The sequence below is a fragment of the Phyllopteryx taeniolatus genome, chromosome 7 (genome assembly GCF_024500385.1).
Source record: "Phyllopteryx taeniolatus isolate TA_2022b chromosome 7, UOR_Ptae_1.2, whole genome shotgun sequence".
NCBI lineage: Eukaryota > Metazoa > Chordata > Actinopteri > Syngnathiformes > Syngnathidae > Phyllopteryx > Phyllopteryx taeniolatus.
The window spans coordinates 14,066,054-14,089,545 of NC_084508.1; the positions used below are offsets into that span (position 1 = coordinate 14,066,054).

General features: G+C 39.6%; 2 protein-coding genes across 3 annotated transcripts; one reads left to right on the forward strand and one right to left on the reverse strand.

Moving 5' to 3' along the window:
• Window positions 1-139: 139 nt before the first annotated feature.
• On the forward strand, window positions 140-16,582 carry LOC133480618 (serine/threonine-protein kinase NIM1). Of its 2 annotated transcripts, none has more exons than XM_061778958.1 (4): window positions 140-272; window positions 3,048-3,365; window positions 4,943-5,214; window positions 8,130-16,582. In XM_061778958.1, the coding sequence occupies exons 1-4, from the start codon at window positions 263-265 to the stop codon at window positions 8,880-8,882; spliced, it is 1,353 nt and encodes a 450-aa protein (XP_061634942.1). In that variant the 5' UTR covers window positions 140-262; the 3' UTR covers window positions 8,883-16,582. The 2 variants fall into 2 exon arrangements, with proteins under 2 accessions (XP_061634942.1, XP_061634941.1); XM_061778957.1 differs by lacking the exon at window positions 140-272 and adding an exon at window positions 314-1,013.
• Window positions 16,583-17,862: 1,280 nt separating this feature from the next.
• ccl25b (chemokine (C-C motif) ligand 25b) lies at window positions 17,863-23,244 on the reverse strand. The gene is made up of 5 exons (XM_061778965.1): window positions 23,101-23,244; window positions 22,718-22,805; window positions 20,388-20,505; window positions 20,125-20,245; window positions 17,863-19,428 (listed from the first exon to the last, which is right to left on the reverse strand). Exons 1-4 carry the CDS (start codon window positions 23,116-23,118, stop codon window positions 20,125-20,127), a joined length of 345 nt encoding a protein of 114 aa, XP_061634949.1. The 5' UTR covers window positions 23,119-23,244; the 3' UTR covers window positions 17,863-19,428.
• Between the last annotated feature and the right edge of the window lie 248 nt (window positions 23,245-23,492).

The window sequence follows — 23,492 nt, forward strand, 5'->3', positions numbered from 1 at the left end:
AAAAACGGCTTTTTCCGCGGCATGACACAGATGACAACAGTGGAAGAGCACGAGCATGTGCTTCCGGTTGCGTTGAGGTCCTAGGCCGCTGATTCGTCAGAAGGCTTCGCTGATGTCCCACCTTTTCCTCGCCCGCCAACTTGATAGTCGCCGCCGATTGGCTAGATTGGAAACCAGGACTTTACTGTTGGCTCGAATCAAGCGCCAATCAAATAATGTTTTGCTGCTCTGCACAAGAAGGTTGAACGTAAAAAGTTAATACATGCTGAATGGTAATGTGTTTATTTTCCGTATTGATACAGTGCGTACTCATTTTCATGCGTTTGTTTTCTATTTTCACCAAACATTTACTTGAAATTATGGGGAAAATTTGTATTTCTTCTCACTTACACATTTTTATTGGACTCTAACCTAACTTAATAATAATGATAATAACCTGTGAGTGTTTAACGAGCTTTATTGATCCAAGGCACGTATTTTACATTAGAAAAATCTCACGTCACAGCGTCATACACAAAAAGTGGATAGACAGGTTAATTAAGAACTTTCTGCCATCCAGTAAAAGAGCAATTCATCAATTCTGCCTGTCACTGTACGTCACTAGCATAGCTTGAGAAACAAACACACTTCATTTGTAGTTAATACATAATTTTCAGACGAATTAGGTATATATTTCATGAAACATAAAATATAAAAGTTATGTAACATGAAAGAAAATACAAACAAATCTATCATAAAACACAAATAAAGAGAGGGGTGGAAAGCCACACAAAAATATATAATGTTTATGAACCATCAGCTATGTAGTATAAAAAAGCAATTTTTTTGACACGCTAAAATTGTGTATGCAGCATTTCCCATGCTTGCAGCTGGTGTCAGAGCCAATGAGCAGTCCACTAATACACCGCGTTAATAGGATTGAGGCTCGTCTAATGAAGCTGCATTCACATATCCAGTCACAGTCAGGTGTTATAGCCTGAGGGACAGCATGAAGGACTCGCAGCACCATGCAGGTACATTCATTTCTGTTTCATGCATATTTTGTAGTTTTAATTCATAATTTATCAGTTTACAGCTGGGACAAAATATCAATTGGAAAAGTATTGTGCTGTATTATTGTGGTACTTTATCAATACGCACCAATGTTCACTCTCAAAATAGTTCCATTGCCTGTTTGGTTTAGTTTTGGCTTAATACTTTATGGATCCTCAAGGTGGCGCTAGTCAAATAAAATTGTGGAGAAGCAGAAACACAGCGTAAACAGGCAATTTACATCCAAGCTTACACTCTCTGTTAAAAGAAAGAAAAAAGAAATGCCACAGTATGTTTACTTTGTCATTGTTTCGTTGAAGTTCTATTTAAAAAACAAACAAACAAAAAACAGGATGATCATTCACATACACATGCCACATGATTCTTATTTTATCTATTGTTTAAATTTATTTTTAATGAGGTATTGTAAATGGTTTTCTTGAACTGTATCAATTATCACGAAGTTGCTATTTTGCAATGACCTCGTTATCATGGGCATGACTATCAAGACAATGCTCGCTTATCTGCCCAATATATTAGAACTAGTTTTTATATATTTATATAAACTACTGTAGCGGATTGATTTTCTTTCTTTTTTTTCCCTCCATCAGCAGCTTTAAAGACTATGCAGGAAATGTCAATATTAGCTTTCACTTTGGATTTTCCCACTTTTGTTTTTGTTGGACTATAAGAGGTCAGTGCACTATGAGTCTCATTTTTAAACAACACAACTTCATACTATAATTAACATACCGTACAAAAAGTGACACATGAAGAGGACTTTATCTTAAGCTCTGTTACGAAAGTCTTTCATTATGACCGGACTTCCCGTATCCAACAGGCTTCTGCAATTAGAAGAGACACACTAATGCTGGATCTAAAAAAGTTAATCCTTGCCATTTTGAGGACTGACTGAACCGACTACTGCCTAATTTTAACCCACGATCATGCTGGACATACTCTATGTGTTGCATAAGCTTGGTGCTGTATTAGAGCCTGTTCTTATAAACATTCAGGGGAATTTTGTACAGAAAAAAAATAAAATAAAATCCATCCATCCATTCTTTTAAACTAAAAGGTTTAAATGATGATGTCAGAATACTGTGGCATACGATATAACAGGGGCGGGTAAACATTTGTGCTCTTGGACCACGTTTGAGTTTTAAGACGGAGTGTGGCCAGGTCATTTGTAGATGAGGGGGATAAAAAAAAAAAAAAAAGTGTATGTATATAAAATTGTCTATTTTACTAAAACAATAAGTCATTCTCAATTTTATTTAAAATTTTAAACATAATATGTAATAATTAACCAATTGTGTAATAATTAACCAATTAGTGTAAAGTAAATCGGTTAAGATAAATATTTAGTGAGATATATAAATAAAAGATTAAATAAATAAAAATTAATGAATACATTTTAACTAAACAATTTTAAGGGGAAAAATGGCTAAATGTGTGCAACAAATACAGGACTCTTTATAATGTAATGCTTGATGGGCTGGATTAAAGAACATATTGCCGACCCCTGCTATATAGTATAAATTCATTAACTAATAAAAACTATATCAAGAATTCAGACATGGTCCACATCACAACAAAAACAATAATAATGAATAATAAAAACAGACAAAACTAAGTAAGACAAAATAACACATGAGCTCATAATAATAATAATAATGCATTTTAATAACATTCTGAAAAAGATTAATCACCCTAAAATATTTCAAGAATGCAGCAATTTACTAATTCATTGATCTCCATGTTAATTCAGTGTTAATGCCTGATAACAATGCAATAGAGGGAAGGGTGTTTGTCCTTATTTATGTCATGTAACAAATAGTTCAGTCTCATTACCAGAGTTCTGTTCATGAAGATGTTCCACTACATGTAACATCATAGGCAAATGTGAAGTACACTTGCATTAGATTATATAAAATACATTCATCCTGCTTATTTCATGGCCTCTAAATGTATTTTCAACGATGTGTGCTTTCTGTATATTCTCTCTCCAAAAGCCATCAAAACAAAGCTATGGCCCAAGCAGAAAGCGAATAAAAACCGCAAAGATGAATCCCCGAAGGTGGAGAAGACACCCAAGCCGTCAACTTCGATCGCCCAGGCTGCCGCTTCTGCCGCTGTGCCCCCACAGCTGAGCGAGGCCGAGCGGATGCATCTGACACCCTTCGAGAGGGTGGTCTACGACATGGCCCACAGCGAGAGGATTGTCAACGACCTCATCCTCGGCCGCAGGGTCGGATTTTACGAGCTGCGCGGGGAGATCGGCCAGGGCAACTTCTCATCAGTCAGACTGGGCATCCACGCTTTGACCAAAGGTCTGCTACTTTGAGCTCCTTTTTTGTTTATTCTCCCAATCAGCAAGCATGTGGCTCTATCTTTGTTGAAACTGTTTATAGGGGGCATATAATGGAAAATTGACTCAACCCTAAATTGAGTAAACCCTTGCTATTTGCGGGTGTACGGGACCAAGCCCTGACGTTAATGTTTAGAGTCGCCTATGGGGACGCCTTGAGATGCGAGTTTAATTGATTCCGTGACCACCTCACGACACAAAATATTTCAAATCATCTTTCCTCGTTGAAATGAATGGAAATGCCATTAATCAATTCCAGCCTCCCCCAAAAACAACAACAAAAATGTTTTACTATGTTTTTGATGAAGAAATATAGCACTTTAGTATTGTACTTTACAAAAGCATACAACCAGTTAATGACAATTAAATTAAATGTAAAGAATTGAGAAGTTTTTGCCACATTTTTTGCTTCAATTCAACAGACATTGTGTCACTCCTTCTGGTGTGGTCATCTTTGCCACCAGGGGGCAGTATAATACAGACATGGATACATGGAAATGGTCACAGCTCATCAGTAAGCTGCAGTAATATTTGTCATTCTTTACAGAGGATAAAGATTACATGCTTGTGAGTATTGTTATATTATCTGTCAACATGTGTCCCTCCTCTGTTTGTGTTCAAATATCCGTTGCTTAAAGGTTTATAATACAGTGACACCGATGCTATTTGTTAGCTCATCTATGGCATTTTGCGTTGTTCTTTGTTAGCATTAAGATAAGGCAAAGCTATGTGGTTCTTTTAAATGCACAATGTAATTGTCGTTGTTTTATGTTTCTTTTGACTCTATACTCAAACTGGAGGGCGTTAAACAGCTTGAAGCCTGTATTTTGAAGAATTGTTCACTATCTGCCAAACTGCTGCTTATTGTGATGTGAGTTGAGTTGAGCTCACACAGTGCTTGCATCTCAAATTTTTGCTCCCAAGTCAAGCAAAGAATCAGCCGAACAACAGCTAATATCTTGGAAAACCCGTAAGCCGGGTCGCTCGTATCGGAAGGCACTGCTGTACATTTAACAAACAAGCCACTTGAGAAATACATACAGATATATACATTTTTTAATTGAAATTAAATGTTGAGTACCCTTTGCAAGTCTTGCTTGATTTTTGTCTGCAGCGAGCAGCATGTAGCATTACTCAGACTCTGTGACAGAGAAAATAATTTTTATTTAGTGTGGAAATGCTTGCGTTATAGACATTTTTAAAGTATTAAAAATGTGTTGCTAGGTGCTGCTTTTGGGGTGAGGTGTTGCTAGGGTAGTCTGAAAAGTGGCTAAATCTAAAAACAAAAGTGCTATGTTGGCATACATGGCCCAAGCTCTGCCTTGCTCGTCATGGTAGCAAAAGCCTTGCTCTTCATTAGCACGAGACAAAAACCGTTAGTGATTTCAACCAGCGTGTTACCAGGGGATGTTAAGTATGCTGTAATATTTATTTCTTTGTGTAGTTTGACCGAAAAATGTCAGAGACCTTTTGTTAACAAGTACTTTTAGATTGTGGAAAAAAGGCATGTGTTAAATCTGCTTTCCTGTGCTGTCCCAGAGAGAGTGGCCGTCAAGATCATGGAAAAGCGGCGTAAGGCGGAAAAGGTCGCCCGCTCTTGGAGCTCCTCAGAGATCCGCTGCATGGAAAAGCTGTGCCACCCGAACGTGGTGCGTCTGTACGAGGTGATGGAGACGAACAGGAAGGTGTACCTAGTGATGGAGTACGGCAGCGGCGGCGACCTGTTCTCTCGCATCACCACCAGTGGGAAGCTCAATGATCTGGAGGCCAAGCTGATCTTTACGCAAGTCGTCTCCGCTGTGAAACACATGGTGAGCATTAACCACAATCTCACACTTTTAGCACCATGCACTCACACGCAACACACAAAGAAAACCACAAACCACCGCATGTACTGTGAAGTGGTTAATAAGAACTCACTTAAAAGTTAAGGCATTATCATCGTTCTATTCATAATAGCAAACATTGCCAATAATAAACAAGCAATAGTGCTTTTCAGACAATTAATTGCTGAAAACAGTACAGTATACATTGCTGACCACAATATTAGATACACCTGTGCAAGATATTTCATTACAAAACCCGCATCAAAAATTGTATAATAGTTTTTACTTTTGATTGACATTGATTGAACAATACAGTATTATAGTGCTTGTAATTTGCATAGACTGAAAGTATGATGCATTTGCTAGAGAGATGATGTTCATGAGAGGTTTTAATTTGTACAAATTCATATATACGAGCATTTACAATATTTAAAGTCCCTCTGAAGTGAAAATGAATGTCTTGTAAATTTGACACACCACTGAGAAGAGTGTCAACAACCCTGCCAAATTTGAATGATTTAAAAAAAAAAATGCCAAGCATATAAAATGAGGCTTCAAAAGCGTGAAAAATCACGGCAAACGCGCTGAAACCATGCTCCACCCAACTGTCGATCAAATACCAGTACTATGACCTGGACAAATGGATGCTACTTCATGCCTACCCATAACTACATATGTGAGCCACAAAAATATTTTCTTCAAGCCTCTGTTGGCTGGAATATATCCCACGGGGGAGTTGCAAGGCTTTTCCATGCCGTGACAATGAGGTGCTCTAAACTCATGCCTGGCACCATTTTAGCCACGCCCCCCCCCCCCCCCCCCCAAAAAAAATCAGGAAAACGGAAAGGTGAAACGCTATAACTCCACAAATGAGTACCACATACTGTAGTTCACAGTCTTTGTTTTCAGCAACTATCTTCAAACATGTATAATGTACACTGAACAAAAATATAAACGCAACACTTTTGTTTTTGCTCCCATTTTTCACGAGCTGGACTCAAAGATCTAAAACTTTTTCTACATCCAGAAAAGGCCATTTTCCTCACATATTTTTCACAAATTTGTCTAAATCTGTGTTTGTGAGCATTTCTCCTTTGTCGAGATAATCCATCCCACCTCGCAAGTGTGGCATATCAAGATGCTGATTAGACAGCATGATTATTGCACAGGTGTGACATAGGCTGGCCACAATAAAAGGCCACTCTGAAATGTGCAGTTTTACTTTATTGTGGGGCTATGGGAGGTCAGAAAACCAGTCAGTATCTGGTGTGACCACAATTTGCCTCAGGCAGTGCAACACATCTCCTTCGCATAGAGTTGATCAGGTTGTTGATTGTGACCTGTGGAATGTTGGTCCACTCCTCTTCAATGGCTGTGCGAAGTTGCTGGAAATTGGCAGGAACTAGAACACGCTGTCATATACGCTGATCCAGAGCATCCCAAACATGCTCAATGGGTGATATGTCCGGGGAGTATGCTGGCCATGCAAGAACTGGAATGTTTTCAGTTTCCAGGAATTGTGTACAGATCCTTGCAACATGGGGCCGTGCATTATCATGCTGCAACATGAGGTGATGGTCGTGGATGAATGGCACAACAATGGGCCTCAGGATCTTGTCACAGTATCTATGTGCATTCAAAATGCCATCAATAAAATGCACCTGTGTTCGTTGCCCATAACATACGCCTGCCCATACCATAACCCCACCGCCACCATGGGCCACTCGATCCACAACGTTGACATCAGCAAACCGCTCACCCACACGACGCCACACGCACTGTCTGCCATCTGCCCTGAACAGTGAAAACCGGGATTCATCCGTGAAGAGAACACCTCTCCAACGTGCCAGACGCCATCGAATGTGACCATTCGCCGACTCAAGTCGGTTACGACAACGAACTGCAGTCAGGTCGAGACCCCGATGAGGATGACGAGCATGCAGATGAGCTTCCCTGAGACGGTTTCTGACAGTTTGTGCAGAAATTCTTTAGTTATGCAAACCGATTGTTGCAGCAGCTGTCTGGGTGGCTGGTCTCAGATGATCTTTGAGGTGAACATGCTGGATGTGGAGGTATGGTTACACGTGGTCTGCGGTTCTGAGGCCGGTTGGATGTACTGCCAAATTGTCTGAAACGCCTTTGGAGACAGCTTATGGTAGAAAAATGAACATTCAATTCACGGGCAACAGCTCTGGTGGACATCCCTGCAGTCAGCATGGCAATTGCACGCTCCCTCATAACCTGCGACATCTGTGGCATTGTGCTGTGTGATAAAACTGCACATTTCAGAGTGGCCTTTTATTGTGGCCAGCCTATGGCACACCTGTGCAATAATCATGCTGTCTCATCAGCATCTTGATATGCCACACCTGTGAGGTAGGATGGATTATCTCGACAAAGGAGAAATGATCATTAACACAGATTTAGACAGATTTGTGAACAGTATTTGAGGGAAATGGCCTTTCGTGTATGTAGAAAAAGTTTTAGATATTGGAGTCCAACTCACGAAAAATGGGAGCAAAAACAAAAGTGTTGCATTTATATTTTTGTTCAGTGTATTTAGAAACAAATCATTGAGTTAACTTTACAGGGTCTTAATGTTATATATACACCCATCCATCCATTGTGTATTGCACTTGTCCTCAGTAAGGTCACGAGTGAGCTAAAGCCTGACCCAACAATTTTGATTTGAAACACATTATGCAATAAAAGTAGCAAAAAACACAGACAATCTTAAACATCACACACTATGTTTGTTGGTGGCCACCAACAAGCTAAAATGATATTAAAATAAAGCAAGGTGTGGGTTAAAATACAAAATATGACCAAGGATTGTTGAAGTGTGAAAGTGAGTGAGAATGCGTGAGAACACTGACACGTCCACCTGCGTGATGTTCCAGCATGAGAACAACATCGTCCACAGGGACCTTAAGGCTGAGAACATCTTCTACACCACCAGCTACTGCATCAAGGTGGGTGACTTCGGCTTCAGCAGCGAGAGCGCACCCAACGAGCCCCTCACCAATTTCTGCGGGTCCCCTCCGTACGCCGCACCTGAACTCTTTCGGGAAAAAGGCTACATGGGCTGCTATTCGGACATTTGGGCTTTAGGTATTGTTCTGTACTTCATGGTGACCGCCACGTTGCCTTTCTACGGGGACAATTTGAGCAGGCTGAAGCGTTGCATCCTTCAAGGGGCCTACAGCATCCCCGTCTACGTGCCTGACAAGTGTCAACTCGTCATCAAGGGCTTGTTGCGACCCGTACCGGTTGACCGCTCATCTCTCACCCAAGTTTCAGACAGCGCTTGGTTGAGGGGGATGCGGTACCCTGGTCCGTATTCGCCCCTGCCCTTGACCCCGGCCCACTTGGCCCAGGCCACCAATGCTCTTTGCGAAGAGGAGAAAGAGGTGAAGACTCTACTGTCAGACCTGGGCATCATAGCGGTTCACTTGCAAAACAATCCCTGTTCGGACTCCAAGAGCCCGCTGACTGGGACCTACCGCATCCTCCTCCACAGGGTCCAGAAACGGCGGTCCGTGGAGGCCGTCGACTACGTGGCGGTTCGCCCCGATGAGTACAAGAGTCAGGTCAAGTGGTGTGTCGCATCTGTGGACAAGCAGAACCCCTCTGCAGTGTGTGTTGTACTCTAATAAAGTGGGACCTTGACTATACGAGTACCCCAACAACAGTTTTTCAAGTTGTTGTTTTTTTTTAAAAAAAGCTTTTCCATTTATTGTGCAGGCATTTTGCCAAATTTCTCTTTTCTAACCATGGGTTCTAAGAAAGTGAGTGCTGAGAAGAAAAGCCTACGATGTCTTTTGAATAAAAGCTTGAAAATAACATGAGCAAGGTGTGCGTGTAGTCGATTTGGTGAATCAGTATGAGCGTAGTACTTCTACAATATTTTAAACAAGGGTGTCAAACAAATTTTTGTCACAGGTCACATTGGAGTTGTCATTTCCCTCAGAGGGCTGTTATGGCTAAAATCATATGAATAAACAATCACTTTATCATTTTATTATATACACACAACAAATTGATGGGTAGTTTAATTTACTTTCAAAAAGGGTTCGGTAAAAAGAAATGCTAGCAATATCTCGAAAACTTTCATTCCAGCCATGGACATTAAAATGCTGCTTTTACTATGCGGACCTCTCCAGGAAAATATTGAGCTGCTGAAAGTGAGGAAAATGTGGCGAAAAAGGCGGGTAAAAAAACTGACGATTATATTCTGTGAATGGGAAGTGGAATTTTTTTGTATCTATTTAGGAAACACTTAATTTATTTACATTATTTACTATCTCATTACTGTATTTTTATTCTGTAAAATACAGTGCTGTTTTTCTTCATAAAAAACATGTTACAAAATTGGTGGGTATTTTTAGGGGGCTCCAATGGAATAATGGCTTTTCCATTTATTTCAATTGGGAAATTTGATTTGAGAGTTATTTGAGTTTCGACCATGGTCACGGAATGGCTGAAACCTTTTTTTTTTTTTTTGCACTTTATTGAAGACAGACGAAGTTTCCTCGCTGATTCACCTCAAATTGTGCAATACTGAATTGGAAGAGGCAGACGGGTAGGAGGGTTCAGAGAGTTTTTTTATCCCAGACATTTCTCCCAAGTAAAGAGGTGTGACTCGCTGTGCCAGCATTAGTCAGTATTTAGCATACTGATGCAAAGCAGTCATCTGTATCTTCCAATCCTTTTTAGGCACAGTATAAATCTGCACTGTTAATCCGAGGCAACAGTTATTCCCAGCATGGGGGGTCTGGGTGGTGGTTACTGGGAATATACTCAAACGATCAGTAATGAAAGCTGAGATTGTAAAAATACAGTGGATGTAAAATTGGAATGAAGTGTGGAGTCAAAGCGGGACCACCAATACTGGCGTGCAAAAACATTGGGACCACGTGCACAAATTATGCCTTTACAAAGATAATAATGCACAGTTTGGAGACATAGGTTTTTTTTAATTATTTTATTCTGTGATATATCTCTATCCAGTCTTTCTCCTGTTCAGAGATTCCTATGTGATTTCAGGTGAAAGGCAAACTACGCTGGACTGGTCACAGGGACAGCTAATAGAGACGATTTGCTCCTGTCACAATAGAAAAAATAAATTTACTAGAAATTATTCGCAGTCAAAAGGTCCATGGTCATCCACTGGCACGTGCGTCTGAAATGCATTGTCATATAATTAAAGTGATTGCGCCTCTACCCAGTTTAGGGTTAAGCACCACTTTGCGGAGAGGAAATAACCAACTCGAAATGTACCTGGACGTGTCATATAATTATGCCAATTATTCACAAAAACCGCCATTGTGCACAATAGAAATAAACCAAATTATGAGAAATAATCCATGGAATCTCGCTTCAAACGGCCTCGTGTGAATCCGCCCTCATTGTTTCACTGTTTAATGTCTGTGTTTATTGTTCATTTATGCAGTATGCTCATCTTTTCATTTTAAGGCAATGCAATCATATAATTTTCTTAAAAGCATCAACTTCACGCAAATGTTTACTGTCATAATGGTTTTAAGACAAAAAAAAAATGAATGAATGAAAATGGAAGAATTGTGTTTTTGTTCTTCATCCTTCATACGTCAAGAGATTGTCAGTGACGTGCAGATTCCCAAGAATGTGTGCGGGCAGTAAAACTAAATAAAAATGCCGACTATAATAAAATTGTAGATCTTGTAGTAGTAAAAGCTACAGCACAAGCGCGGCATATACAATGAACTATGTTACGTATGCTTTGTCTGGCGTTGCAAGTAACATTTCCTGTGGGAAGTTCAAGCCCTCAAAGTTTAAATTGTGAAAACCTCAGATTAGAATTTTTAGGAGTCTTAGCGTGTCCAATTTATAGTATTTCATGATAATCTTTCAAAGCCTGCTCTCTTTGGCAGTCTTTTCACCGTCACCTCGCAATGCCTTGCCAGGGCTGCCAATGTCTGATCAGCAGCAATAATGATGATAAGCTTTTTGCACTCTTTTTTTTCTTTCTTTCGTTTTCATTCCCCAAGTGAACCCTGGTCCCAGAGGAATGTGCGCACCGTGTGTGGGCAAAAAAAGTCCCGGCTTGTTGTTTACTCGGGGATCTTGCTCAATACTCATGTGGTGAAAGTCCTTGTTATTATTTCCTCTTGTGGTATGACAACTTGTCGCCCTCAAAATGATGTTCATTCGAAACATACGTAAGCAATGACTTTCAAAGGTTCAATAAAGACTGATGAAATGCTGTTATTTCCTGGAAATTCTAAATGACCAATTTTCTCAAATAACATATAATACTTATTTACACTATAAGTCATAAGGTTGGATTCACATTCTCATGCTACGAATGTGAAGGTGAGCCCAAAATTTTCACTGACTTTAATTAATAAGTGTCTCAATTATTGGTAGGTGGATCGTCTGTTTAACACATTAATTTGACCACCTGTCATAAAAACGAGAAGAGACCATCCAGCGTCATGAAGTACTTTAATGCAGTCTCTTTCAATTTTGAGTGCCCTCGACCTTTTACCGTTTTGAACAGAAATGGGGGATTTTGAACTGAATTTAGTTTTACACCCAAATTTGAGCTCACTGGGTTGTCTATGAAGTCAAAAAGGAATCAGTGATATTAATCAACCACTGAAAACTATTTCTTTAATCAATAAATAGATAATAATTATATTTTAGCCTTAAATTTTCAGTAAATAGTTTCTACAGTGGCTATAAAAAGTCTGCACACCCCTGATCAAATGCTAGGTTTGAGACCAAGATAAATCATTTCAAAACAACTGAACAACTCAATTGGAAAAAAAAATAATAATAAGAATTTGGAGTTGGGAAGTAAAAATAAATAACTGCGATAATGTGGTTTCATAAGTGTGCATAGCCTCTTACAGTATATGTGTGTGTGTACTGTGGATGTGGCTGTGTTCAGAATTAACCAATCACATTCAAACATGCCACCATTTAAAACATTGGTGGGCAAACGACGGCCCGCGGGCCACATCCGGCCCGTTGATTTTTTCAATCCGGCCCACCAAAGATTGGTACAGAATCACCCAAATCATATCAAAATCATGACTACATTAATTTGACCTTGTGCTGTAATGCCGAGTGGTTCTACCAGGTTGTGCTGTAATGCCCAGTGGTTCCACCAGGTTGATGATGCACTGGCAAAAAAGGTGCCAACAAAACAACACTGTTCCCGTTAAAGGTAACTCTTAAGTATTAACACTACAATGCCATTTTTATTTTTGTATTTTTTTAATATGCAAATTACAAAATGCATCTGGTCCTGGTTTGGCCTGCCTGTCAAATTTTAAAAGTCAATGTGGCCCCTGAGCCAAAACGTTTGCCCACCCCTAATTTAAAGTGTCTCTGGTGAACCCCAAATAAATTTCAGCTGTTCTAGTTGGGCTTTCCTGACATTTTTTTATTTTAGCAGAAACCTGAAGGTTTTGCACTAAAATTGACTGCTATTTTGAACTTTTCCTAATTCCCTCCACCTTGAATAAGGCTCCAGTTCCAGCTGAAGAAAAACAAGCCCAACCAAAGCATGATGCTGCCATGCTTCGCTGTAGGAATGATTTTCTTTTGGTGATGAGCAGCGTTGTGTTTGCACCAAACATATGTTTTGGAACTTTGGCCAAAAAGTTCAACCCTAGTTTCATTGAGCCATCACACATTTTGCATGTGTTGATGCAAAAATTTGAAAGTTGAGTACATACCCATGAATCTACACTGGATCTTTGACTTTTAGTTAAAAAAACCAAAAGCCATACACCATGAAGATGAACTGTTCATATCTTAACTTGTGGGATGCTGAGAGCAAAAGTCCTCATCTGGTTTTATATGTAATCTCTGTACGACCAAGAAATCCTTTCGCTTCCCAAAACCCGACGTGTTTGCGTAGGCGCCATTGCGTTTTATGGATAATATCCTGTCAAACTAAGCCAGAATACTGGATGTAATCAGATGTCGCTCATCTCAGCCAAACACACTCGCTAATGCGAGCGTGTTTGGATTGAGGCAACCACAAGATGCTTGAAGCTACTTTTGTATGTGTGACGTGAGCCAAGTATTTTTCAAGGGAGATACGTGTCAATGAATAGATTGCGATTGCTGCAAGATCTTGCATGACTGTGACATAATCAGCTACATTGTCAGGCATCAAGCTTTCCCAATCCAAGTGCGGTGTTAGGTATCAAAGGAGCCTTATCGTGGAAACATTCACTTATTAAGCCACATCTGGGGGGCATCTGAGGCCACTCTGGCTTTCTCTTTCGCACCTTATGGAGTTTCACTATTGTTCTCATACCGATGATGTGTACCAAAAGTGGAACTGTATTCATAATTATAGCTTTTGTTTCTGCTATGTCTGGTGAGATAAAGCAGAGAGGTATTCATTTACCAATGTTTATTATCTGTAGTTGTATTTTAGCAGTGTATAATATGGTAACGAAAATATAAGAAACAGCTGTCTGTATGATGCAATGGAGTTCTACAGCACTGCAAACTACAGCTAATCAGCAAAGAAAGTATCCATTCATTCATATTTTTAGAGCTCTATACTGTTTAGGGTCACGGGGACCTGGAGCCTATCCTAGTTGACTTTGGGTGAAAACCAGACTACACCATGGACTGGTCGCCAGTCAATCACAGGGCATATGGTTAAAACGGCCAGTCTCATTTTTCCTCATCATCCAATAATAGAAATGCAAAAGTCATTTTGGACACTACAGTGGTGCCTTAAGATACGAATGGCCAGACTTTGGAGGTTTTTTGACATACGAGCCCTTATTCATCTGTTTTTTTGCTTTGACTTGCGAGAACTCAGCTCACATCATGTGTTGTGTATATTTAAAACAACCATATAACTTTGCTTTAAAGTCCGCTAGCTCAATGCTAACACATATTGAGAAATATCATAGGCATGTCAACAAATAACATCTGTCCTGCAGTGATATACCCCCTTTATTCTCTGCGAAGAGTGACTAATATTGCGAAGAGTGACTAATATTGCTGCGGCTTAGTGAGGAGCTGAGACCGTCTCTGTATATCCATATGTCTATATTTTCTTATTAAAACACATTACAAACATTTCTTGGGAAGGCTGGAACAGATGGATTATTTTCCATTCATTTAAATAGGGAAAAATGATTTGAGATACGGCGACATGATGACGACTGGTTAGCACATCTGGCTCACAGTTCTGAGTACTGGGGTTCAAATCCCAGCCCCGCCTGTGCTGAGTTTGCATGGTCTCCCCGCGCCTGCGTGGGTTTTCCCCAGGCACTCCGGTATCCTCCCACATCCCAAAAACATGCATGGTGGGTTGATTGGAGACTCAAAATTTCCCGTAGGTGTGAATGTGAGTTCGAATGGTTGGTTGTTTCTATGTGCCCTGTGATAACCTGGCGACCAGTTCAGGGTGTACCCCGCCTCCTGCTTGCAGTTAGCTGGGATAGGCTCCAGCACGCCCGCGACACTAGTGAGGATAAGCGGTACAGAAAATGGATGGATGGATTTGAGATATGAGAGTTTTGAGTTACGGGCATGGTCACGAAACCAATTTAACCCATATCTCAAGAAACCACTGTATAATAAAAAATTGCTGGTGCGTATCATCCTGGTCTACCAGCATCCTCTGATGAGGACTGCAGTCATGTTTTTATTGTCTTTTGTGAGCAAGGCCACCCTGTGTCAAGGCCAGTGCAATTTCTCCTTTCCTGATCCTGCCGAACAGCAGCCTACTATTGCTCAAGTCATTTCTCTCCTGTTTCCCCTCTAGAATTAATGAATCTTGTGAGTACAATGAAGATCACGTCGAGTCCATTTGATATCCTGCCTACAATTGCTGAAACATGTTTGTTCATTTTTTGCTGTTGTTCAACTGCTTCTCAAAAAAATCCAATGTTGACCGCTGTGCTCTTAGCGATCTGTCCATTTTTTATCCTTTGTGTCAAAAAATAGAGAAAAAAAGTTGTCGCAAGCCAGGGTGGTACAGTGGACAAGTGGTTAGAACATCCACCTTACAGTTCTGACGTTGAGGGTTTCAATCCAGGCTCTGTGTGGAGTTGGCTTGTTCTCCCCGCAGTTGTGTGGGTTTTCTCCAGGCAATCCGGCTTCCTCCCACATTTCAAAAACACGTTTATTGAAGACAGTAAATTGTCCTTAGGTGTGAATGGTTGTATGTGCCCTGCGATTATCTGGCGACCATTCCAGGGTGTACCCCACCTCTCACTCAAAGTCTGCTGGGAATAAGCTCCAGCTCACCTGCAACCCTAGTGAGGATAAGAGGTTTAGAAAAAGGATGAATGGATGGATGGCTGTTGCAAACTAGTTAGTCACCATTTTGAACCAATGTGATATTTTTGATACATTTCACTCTGGTTGCTGACATTCTGATGGTCTTTTGATGCCAACAATAAACAATCTGAGCGAATGGGTAGGTATCTCGGGGACTGCCCTTGTTTTTATGCTTTCTATCAACTACGTCTTTATCTGAGATTGTTGGCCCCTTGAGTCTTTCCTGTGGTGTTCCTCAAGGGTCAGTCTTATAGCCCATCCTTTTGCACTCTAAATGCTTCCTCTTAGAGATGTCAGCAAATTTGAAGGTAGCTTATCTCATGCCCTCCAGATTTGTTTTCTTTTCATCCTTATAGTGCAGATGAGACAAGCGCAATGCATAATTGCTTTACAGCAATCAATGGCTTTATGACTTATAACTCGCGTCAGTGAACCGCACTGAAAACCAAAGTATTAGTTGTTGCCCTCGACAGGTTGGCTCCTGAAATTAGCACTTGTGTTGGGTAACTTTCCAAAAATGTGCTCCCTAGCTTGAGAAACCTGGGGGTCATGTGCAATCAAACTAACTGTAGCGCTTGCCTTTTCCACCTCAAAAAATAGTTCTGAACTTAGGTTATGTCATTCGTCGCATCACATCTTGACTATTGCAATCACTGTATCTCTTCACCTGTCTCAGCAAAACTTCATTAGAATGGCTCCAATTGACCCGCAATGCCGCCGCTAGGCTTTTGTCTTGATCCTTTTCAGCCACATCACTCCCATTTTATCAATCTTTCAGTGTCTCCCTGTTCATTTTAAGATTCAGTATAAAATTTAGACCGTCATTTACAGAGTCCTCAATGGTCAGGCTCCTCCATACTTGGTAGATCTGGTGTCATGTTAGAGTCACTGAGGTAAGTTTCTCCTACCCACTTTCAAGCATGTGAAAGTGTATCTGCTTTGACTGGTTTATTTTAAGATACCCTTTCTGTTGTTGTTTTTTTATTTGTTATTTTATTGTTGTTTTTTATTGCTTACATGTTCAAAATAAAGATAATCAATCAATCATTTTGTTGTCTTGTCAAGTCACTGCAGTCTGCGGACTGCCTTTAACTCAATGTCCTTCACACTAAACCAGATTAAAAAGGCCATTGCCCCCAAATTGTGGAATGCACTTCCATTTGAGTGAAGTGTTGCCTCGTCTGTTGACACTTTTTAAGTGTTCACTTACTTTTCCCTCCCTTTTATTAATTAATAATATTATTATATTAATTATATTATGAGATTGCTTAGGTGTACCTAATGTTGTGGCCAGTAAATGTCTTATTATTTGGCTATTAAGGCAGACTGCTTGGCATCCTGCTTGTAAAGCCTGTCTTTGCTTGACAGTGTGTAAAGCCATTGGCTCACACTTTGAAAACATCTTATTTTGTCTTTGTATTGGCACAGAGAGGGGACACAAGGGGTTAATAGTCCCTGAGCTCTCCTTAGCCCTTATATGTCTTGACATCTTTGGCATGCTACTTGCTTTTTGTTTTTCGCAATCCATCTGGAGCCAGAAAATGTGAAACGAGCTAACGGCAAACTGGGTTTCTAGTAAGGACATGTCACATCACATTAGCGGCATAGTTATGAAATATTACCTGCACGGCCGCATCTTTAACATTTGGGTCAATCCTCTACCGCCCTCACTTCAAGTGAAAAGCAGCTTGCGGAAACTACCGGAGGTCGTTTGGATGAATGTTCAAGGTTGGTGTGTTTTTTTGAAAACATGTACTGTTTACGCAAGCCCTGCCAACAATCAGGAGAACGCTAAGCTCAACGTGACCCATCAGGCCTCTCAGTGGGGGCCGAGCCGCATCCACTCGATAGCGAATTTAATCATCATTGACAAATGTGGCCTCATTTTGGTGAAAAAAAAACATTACCAGGAGGCGGTGCCTTGTTTCACACGAATTAACCTAAAGATGATGACAAACAGGCGGCACGGTGGACGACTGGTTAGAGCGTCAGCCTCACATTTCTGAGGACCCGGGTTCAATCCCCGGCCCCACCTGTGTGGAGTTTGCATGTTGTCCCCGTGCCTGCGTGGGTTTTCTCCGGGCACTCCGGTTTCCTCCCACATCCCAAAAACATGCATTAATTGGAGACTCTAAATTGCCCGTAGGCATGACTGTGAGTGCGAATGGTTGTTTGTTCCTATGTGCCCTGCGATTGGCTGGCAACCAGTTCAGGGTGTACCCCACCTCCTGCCCGATGACAGCTGGGATAGGCTCCAGCACGCCCGCGACTCTAGTGAGGAGAAGCGGCTCAGAAAATGGATGGATGGATGATGAAAAACAGCTGTTTTGTGGTTATTTATGAAAAAAAGTTCCTTTATTCCATTTTTCTCATTTAATAAAGGTCATTACCAAGTACAATTGGAGTGCTGTTACAAATATATAAAAATCTGGTGATTTGTAAAAACACTGTGCACCTATCTACAAAGTGATAATTGTCTCACATACAAACTAAATGCATTCACACACATACTATACATATAAAGTTCAGGCCAAAATGATTCATACACTGGCTAAATTGTGAGTTAGTGATTTTTTTAGTTTTATTTTATTTTTTTGGTATAATGGGTATCATCTACCAATGAGTATTAGGGCCACACTGAAAAGAAAAAATACATATATGAGAATAAAGTGGGAGTCTTACAAGAATAATCTTTTTTTTCCCCAGGTGGTAATCTCAAGAATAAGGTCCTTTATTTTTCCATGATTGTTTTTGTCTTTTTTCTTTAGAAAAAGTTTGTAATGTTATGAGAATAGAGTCAGTTTTTTAGCTAAAAAAATCTATTCTGTCTTTTTTTAAATAGGAAAGAAAATGATGTCTTTAGGGAAAAAGAAATCACATATTCATATATCGTCATATTTTTCAGATGATTATTCAAAGCATACTTATGCTGTTCGGATGTTATGAGAATACAGTTGTTGTTTTTGTTGCCTTCTTATGAGAATAGGTCCTATTTTTTCCAATAAAATTGTTATTTGGATAGTCTTATTTTTAGATAAAGATCTTTTTCAGTAAAATGTTCTTTTTTTTATCTTAACCATAAAAATTGGAGTCCCATTTTTAAATATGTTTTATTCATTAAGTATTTATTTATTTATGCATTCATTTATTCATTTCTTTATTTATATTTATGAAGAAAAATATGCATATTTTCTTAATATACCGTACTCTATATATTTGTCATTTTGGGGGCGGGGGAGTGTTTTCATGTAATATAATTACGAGAATAGAGTTGTATTTTGTTGCTGAAAAGAAGTCGAAGAAAACTGTGAAAAGACTAACTAACAGGCTTTATTTAATATTGTTTTATAATGTAAATATAATGATTCATGATGATCTAATGGGAAATTTTTGAGTAAATGATCTGTGTAGTAACTTCTTGCATCAGGTAGATCATTTTAAACTATACATTTACAACACTGGATGTGCATGTATATATAAGTGAACCATTTTGGAGACAAATTATGAAAATTGCATTTTTTTTAAACAAAAAGTCTTGCAATCTTTGCCAATTTCTCGCATCATTTCCAGCTAAAAGATCATTCAGCAGATAAAAATGTACTTGAACTCCAAATGTATCCAGTCTATGAATCATTTTCAACAATCCAAAGCTGAGCAATTATAGTGGCTCATTGCTTGCAGGCTCATAAACATCACAGTGACATGAAAAGATAAGTCATTTAAAGTCCTCGTCGTGTGCTACTGGTGCCTAAAATAGAAGCATGTTGTAAGCGTGATGTACATTCTTTGTCAGTGACAGGAAATGGCAAATTTACAAGCGCCTCATGCGATCCATGTGCTTTTCTAGGATCTGTGTTGCCTCTTCAGTCACATTCATCTCCAGTTGCTCTTCTAGACAAAAAGTTGCAAAATAATAATGAGTTCATTTTTTTATTAAAGTCCTGTTATACCGTATTTTATATGCAGCGGTGCCTTGACATACGAGGGACCCGCCTTACGAGTTTTTGGAGAAACACAGTCATCTTCACTCACTTCACAAAAAGCAGCAATTTGCCAGAGAGTGAACAATTCTTCAAAAAAGAGGCTTCAAGCTATTTAATGCCATTCAAATTTAAATTTACTGCCAAACTAAACTTAAAACAGAATTACACGTGTATTTTAAACAACCACACTCATTTTTTTCTATGGGTCCTAAGAAAGGGGCTGCTGAAAAGAAGAAGTTGACAATGTCCATTTATAGATATCATGGAAAAATAGCATTTTTCTAAACACATCTTTATGAAACTCACTGCAGTTGATAGTGAGGAAAGCATTCGATTTCATTATTTGTTCTATTTTTATTATTTATTATTTAAAATCAATACTTTATGTTTGTGTACATTACAGTACTATACCATGCTATTTGTCTAAGTCAAAAAACACATTACAATAAAGTGAGGCTGTGTTTTGGGGGGCTGGAACGGATTAAAGGCATTTCTATTCATTTCAATAGAGAAAGTCAATTTCAGATCCAAGTGACTTGAGCATAGTTACGGAACGAATTCAACTCATAAGTCAAGGTATCGCTGTAGTTAGCTGGACTTGTACCTAATTCTGAGCCATCATCCTCAACCTCACAATCTCCTTCAACTCCTGGACCCAAAGGTGGTCTGGGTTGGCGCAGACCGTGCGAGGGGTTTTACGTCCAGACCTGTGCTTCATCGTAAACCTGCACACACACACATGAGCATCTTCCAAAGTTTGAATTGTTCCTCACCAAGAAGGTCATTTAGTTTTCCATTTCTGGATGCCAGATCATTATGAGTTGCAATTGTATGGCTCGAATGAAAACAATGAGATTACAGACTCACACAACAGCACTGATGTTGCAATCACCATCTGTTTCCTGCATCCTGTAGCTCTCAACGTTTTTCTTTGCACGCACATTCATCCTGCGCACATAGTCCAGGCAGCAGTTACCGTAAGAACCTGCGGGAGGAGAGCCAAGGTCAGGCGGTCAAACGGGAGGATAATCAGCCTCCTCTGAGAGAAAGGGGTTCTCAGCATGCAGCAGTAGGCACGTGAGTTGCGTTACCATCTGCTTAAACGGTATGCCCTGGCTTGGAGAAGTTGTGCCGGAGATTTTACCAAAAAAAAAAAAAAAAGATTAAGATTAAGATTTGCCGTTTTCATAGTTTTTTATATTGTGAAATGAGTCATATCCCAGTTCTTCTTTCACAATTTGAAAGGATCCTGGTAACTTCTAGCTTCTAATTTATAACTTCTTCTAAAGCAGGGGTGGGCAAAGTATGGCCCGTGCCGTTCTTTAATTCAGCCCACTGAGCAATTACATTATCATTAGCCTCCCCGACCCCCCCACCAAAATTGGTTGATCAGAACATATTAATGAAATTTTTATTTACTTCACATTTATTTATCTCATTAAATTGTTTGTCAAGGGATTTACTGTGAATTATAAAACGAGGAAAATATTTGTAAAATAAACAATTTTACATTTACATCCAGTATTTTTATTAAGAAATTGTTAAATTAGTTATAATTAAATTAATTATAAATAATAAAAACTATAGAAAAATAGCATTAATTATTATTTTGGTTATTCATATACATACATATTTTTACCCTCTAAAAATGACCTCATAAACAAATGATCTGGCCCATCTGTGCAATTTGAAAAATCAAATATGGCCCTTAAAGAAAGTTTGCCCACCCCTGGTCTGAAGCTTTCTCAATATGCACAGTAAAAGTAAATAGTGGGAAAAAAATTATTTTTAAAAAAGCAATAATTTAGAACCTGCGATTGGCTGGCAACCAGTTCAGGGTGTACCCCGCCTCCTGCCCGAAGATAGCTGGGATAGGCTCCAGCACTCCCCCGACCCTTGTGAGGATAAGCAGCTCAGAGAATGGATGGATGGAGAATTTAGAACATGGAACTTTTTGTCTTTTTTTTCATATCCTGGATGCCAACCAGTCGCAGGGAACATATACTGTAGACCAACATCCATTCTTACTTGCATTCACACATGGACAAATTAGAGTCTTCATTGAACCTAACGCGTGATTTTCAAATGTGGGAGAAAGCTGGCAGACATGAAAATTCCACACAGGAAGGCCTGATCCGAGATTCGAACCCGGAACTTATGGAAGGCACCCTGCTGCCTGAGTCATTGTTATTTACTGAAGAATATAGAAAAACAAATCTAATGTAATATAATTAATACCATATAATATAATATAGTCACTGATGGTGTAGTGGTACACTCGCCTGACTTTGGTGCAGGCAGCGTGGGTTCAGTTCCCACTCAGTGAGGGTGTGAATGTGAGTGCGAATGGTTGTCCGTGTCTATATGTGCCTTGTGACTGACTGGCGACCAGTTCAGGGTGTAGTCAGCCTTTCGCCCGAAGTCAGCTGGGATAGGCTCAAGCGTTCCGCGACCCTAACCAGGATAAGCAGTGTTGAAAATGGATGGAATGGATAATATAATATGGTTCTTGTCTGGGTAATACATGCAACACAATGTATCAAGAACAGTAACATTTAAAGTTTCCTCATTAAAGTTAATATGATGGAATATGAAATAAAATATATCAGCTAAAATTTGAAATTATATGATCGTGATTTGTGTTATGATTACATGCTCAGTACCAGTCAAGGTCTCCCTTTCTCATGGAATACAATGAGTATTACACGATACAATGTGTTTTTACTTTGTGCAATGATGAAACTGAAACAGACAACTGTGACGCATCATAAATGTGAAGCTCTTTTCCAAAACGCCACAAACTCAGAAGAAAAAAGAATATACATTTATCTTTCCACAGCAAATTTTACAAACATTAAAACAATTCATTGGGTCTGTTTGGCTTTTTGTCTAGTTTTGGAAAAGAGCTCTTAATAAACATATTTTCAAACCAAGTGAAGAGAAGAATGTGGATTATGAAAAACAGATGCAGGCACTAATTTCTTTCCCCACAGTCATGTAAAAAGAGTCTCAAAACAAAACTACTAGTAAAAGAAACAACAAAAAAAGCACATCTTATCACTCAATAATGGTGCTGAACAAAGCATCTAATTGTGCTGATAATTTGACCAGCGCTGCATCTGTCAGCTAATAAAGCCTTTTGTCTATGATCGCCAAGCACAAACAGACGCTTGAGCGTCGCCCGTTGACGTACTAACCTTGTGCCACACACACTGCGGTGCAGATGACCAGCACGAGGAACAAAAGAGATTGGAATTTCATGTCTGCTGTTGCTGTTCTGGTTGGCTGTGCAGGAATAAAAGACAAAGTTGGATTAAAGAGCTAAAAAAAAAATAATAAATGCTGCTTCTACATCCTTGTAAAGTTTGCATGTTCAAAGCATGTCTTCCAGCACTAACCATAAGCATGAGTTTGTATTAATCCTTGTTAAAATTGTTTCTTTCTTGTCATGTTTCCAGTCTTTCCATGCAAATCCATGCATTTGTGATGAATTGTGGATATATATAGTGCATTAGTTTGTTTGACATGACGACTATAGGAACAGGTGAGAGATGAATTGGGAGCATGCAGAGGAACGTACCTGCTGACTGACATTCATCGCTTCGCACAAGATGGCCTGCCGCACAACTCTCTGTTAGACAACTGTAGTGCGGTGTTGTGGCTTTGCACTCTTATTGTGCACATGTGAATTATAAGCTCCCCCCCAGTCTAGTGGACACACACAAAAACAGTCCTTTGCCACTCCTCCTTTAACAAGCAGCACCCACTTTTGCAAATACCTAGTTTAACATGTTGTGCAATAGTAATGGCTTTATAGTACAAGGTTGCCTCTGAGTTAAGCAAACGGTATCAAAGAGTAACGGCCGTCATTGGCTTCTGGTCAAGCTTCAAGTGTTGTAAGTTGGTGTTTAATGCAAACTGACATGCAGTATGTGGAAAAAGGGAAGAATCCTGAACTTGTGGAACTTCATC